Here is a 3,475-nt window from a genome sequence, read left to right on the forward strand (position 1 = left end):
AAACAAAAAAAAAAAAACAGTAAGCGAAAAGTCCCCGGATGACCCACTTCTTCCACCTGGATTCTGAAGTGTGCATTCGACGGACACTTTACTATCCCATGAGGCCACGGGAGAGGATTTATGAACGGCAGTGAAGCAACGCAACTGACGCTGGTAGGTCACAAGACAGTAACAACATGGCGGATGTAGTACGTCCGAATTTCATTCATACTACCCACATTCATACTATATAGAACGTACTATTTTAATGGTTGTGAAGTAAATACAAATTCAAATGTAGTACCTACTCAGTACGCGATTTTGGACGCACCGGAAGTGTCGAATGTTGGACACTTCATGTGCTGCGTCCCAATTCGTATGCTATCCGACCCTAAATAGTGTTCAAAAATAGAATTAGTATGTCCCAAATCATAGTATGTTTAAAAAAGTATGCCAAAGATTCCCGGATGGTCTACTGCTTCCGGTTAGAATTCGAAGTGCAGATTGATGCACACTCTTAACGGCTAATATTGCCGGTGGACGAAGATTAGATTAGAACTACAAACATAAAAATTGTTAAAACTACAAACATGGTGGATATGCGCGACCGGTAGAGAAAGGGATTTGAGTGATAAATAATCAATGTCTAACCTGATGAAAAATATGAATTTAATGTTAGCCACGTTATATTTCATCTGCAGCAGCACTGTGAGCTTTTATAATGATACGTTTGATCATTAACTTTTAAATGCATCATTATGCAAGCATATGAGCAGAGTTCTTGGCATGATAGACCTGCGACTAGCAGATCAACGTTCTTCTTAATTTCTCTCCAATATGGTAGGAAATCAAATGAAACGAAATGTGGATGATGTTAACTATGATAAGATGATTGACAGTGCAGTTTAAACAGTCACAGAATGCACATAAATAAGCAACAGAGCATCCGTTAAAGAAGCAGCTATGATGAAGTAGTATGTCCCAAAGCTTGCATACTTTTCTGCTACACACTCAAAAGTATGTACTTTTTCTTCACAAAAAGAGTACATACTTTTAGGGCATAGTATAAGTAGGTGAATTGGGACGCAGCAATGCACTCAACTGTCGCAGGTTTAATTACGTACCGAAGGGGGAGGGGCTATCAGACTCCGATTACATGGTTGAGTATAGTGCATAAGTACATAGTGTATAAGTGCATAGTGCATAATTTGGGACGCAGCTAAAGTCTGTAGTATTGAGCATTCTGATTTAAACGCCTCTGATTGGTCATCGCATTAACACGCTCAACAAACGCGCTGTGATTGGCTACAGTGCTCAACGGGGCAAAACACGCTGTGAATAGAAACAGTTGCACGCACAAACATGGGAACATTATGAATGGGTTATAAACAGAAAGCGAGCATAATCAATGAAGCTGATATCGCTTCAGTTCACCTGTTATAATCAAAAATCTGTCTATACTGCACAATGAATCTGTTAATTACTTTTATTTGTCTTATTTTTTGTACTTCCTTATTTATAACAGAGTCGTTTTCAACAGCCCTTATTTATGACGAAACTGTTTGCGAGCACGCAGAGCTCACACGCCTCTGATTGGACGTCGCTTTCACGCGCTCAACAAACACCTCTGTGATTGGCTACAATGCTCAACGCGGCAAAACCATAGAAACATGGACGTAGTGTCCGTGACGTCACCCGTAGTTTTCCGAAGAGCGTTTTTGAAGCTAAAAGTGGGCGGAGCCGGCCGTCGCCATCTTGGCAGCGCATCACTCCCGGATAATCGAAAATGGGCAAAGAGGCGGGAGCTGGCTGCTGAAGCCACACCCACTTAGCTCGACGGTGGCGACAGCAGCGGCAATCCACCTGTCACTCAAGTGGCCACGCCCCCTTAATTATGCAGAACGTTAAGGCTTAATATAATTTAAACGGATGAGTTATAAAAAAATTCACCCCCCTCACAGTTGTCACGAAGGGCAAAATTGGCTATATAGACCAAAATAATTTTTTGAACCAGGCTGTAAACATGTTTTTTCTGATGTAAAGTTGGGCATTTTAACATGGAGAGTCTACAGGGCTGACTCCCTTTTGCAGCCCGCCTCTAGCGGCCAGTTGATGAATTACACTCTAAGTCATTTCCGTGTTGGCTTCACCAGAGAGAGCAGGAGGTTGCCGCTTGGGCAAAACACGTTGTAAAATTAAAACAGTTGACACACTTCACAGAGTGCAAGCACAAGCACGGGAGCAGAACACAAATCAGCGGCTACCGGAACAAACCGGGAAGGCTGGTGTCATTAGTATTAGGGGTGTAACGGTTCAGATTGCTCACGGTTCGGTTCGGTTCGGTTCACGAGGGCGATACGTACCAAGAGTACAGATAGTTTGTGTGTGTTTGTTCTCTTGCAGTTCGGCTGCAGCTCCAGGCCACGGCCGTCGGTGAGGTGGTTATCAAAGGAATCTGCGCAAACCGTTACCTCGCCATGAACTCGGACGGACGACTGATCGGAACGGTAAGACGCTCTCTTGATCTTACAGCTCTTGGTCTTTACTTTATCATTTTTAAAATTACCCCATGATTTACTCACCCTCAAACCATCCTAGCAGTATATGACTTACATTAAAAAATGTCCTGGCCTTTCCAAGCTTTATAATGGCAGTGAATGGGTGTTTTTTTTCAGTAGTCCAAAAGAAGTCAAATAAAGCGCAAAACAAAACACTGGTCACGAATTAGAAGTACAAAACGATGATTTGTAAAGAAAAATGTGGGAGGATTTCGATATAAGCCAAGAGGTTTTCCTTTGCTAAAGTAAGGAAACTTTGCTTCCTTTGCTCCTGTAAACAAACATCGGTTCTCGCGAGACTAGCATATTCTCATTGGATGAATGTGCATACAACAGTTAGCGGAAGCTGGAGATTACGGTTTATAAAATTTTAAACATGGATTTTTTTCTAACAAAAACGCATCGATTTGCTACAGGAGGCCTTTATTCAGTTTTATATTTATTCTTATTTTTATACTTTATTCCAATTATAGGAGGTTTTACTTTACATTTTGCAACTATACTATCAATCAGGTGGTTGAGATTAGCTATATAGTGTAAATAAAACGTGTGTCATTTTTATGACCTCAAATTAATTGAGAGACTGCATATATATTTGAATCTATAAAATATGTGAATATTTTATTCATTCATTTGTTACACTGCTGGACGATTTTACATGAGCTAGTGTCAATGAAACTTAAAGGATTAGTTCACTTCCAGAATAAAAATGTCCTGATAATTTTAAATATTGTTTTAGAAATGAGCGATGGTTTGTCTAGATAAGACTCTTGGATCCTGTAGAGCTCTTTGAAGCGGCTCTGAAGCTTTGATTTGGAGCTTCAGCCCATTGGTCCCCATTGAAGTCCATTATATGGAGAGAAACCCTCAATGTTTTCCTCAAAAACCTTCATTTCTTTGCGACTGAAGACAGAAAGACATGAACATCTTGGATGACA

General features: G+C 40.7%; 1 protein-coding gene across 1 annotated transcript in view; it reads left to right on the forward strand.

Moving 5' to 3' along the window:
- The window catches only part of fgf2 (fibroblast growth factor 2), an 11,469-nt gene that overhangs the window by 3,334 nt on the left and 4,660 nt on the right, over positions 1 to 3,475 (forward strand). The window contains exon 2 of the mRNA XM_016243521.1: positions 2,383 to 2,486. Within this exon, the coding sequence (XP_016099007.1) occupies positions 2,383 to 2,486 (104 nt within the window). The remainder of the gene's footprint in view (positions 1 to 2,382; positions 2,487 to 3,475) is intronic.

Source organism: Sinocyclocheilus grahami, unplaced genomic scaffold, assembly GCF_001515645.1.
Source record: "Sinocyclocheilus grahami isolate Dianchi unplaced genomic scaffold, SAMN03320097.WGS_v1.1 scaffold692.1, whole genome shotgun sequence".
NCBI lineage: Eukaryota > Metazoa > Chordata > Actinopteri > Cypriniformes > Cyprinidae > Sinocyclocheilus > Sinocyclocheilus grahami.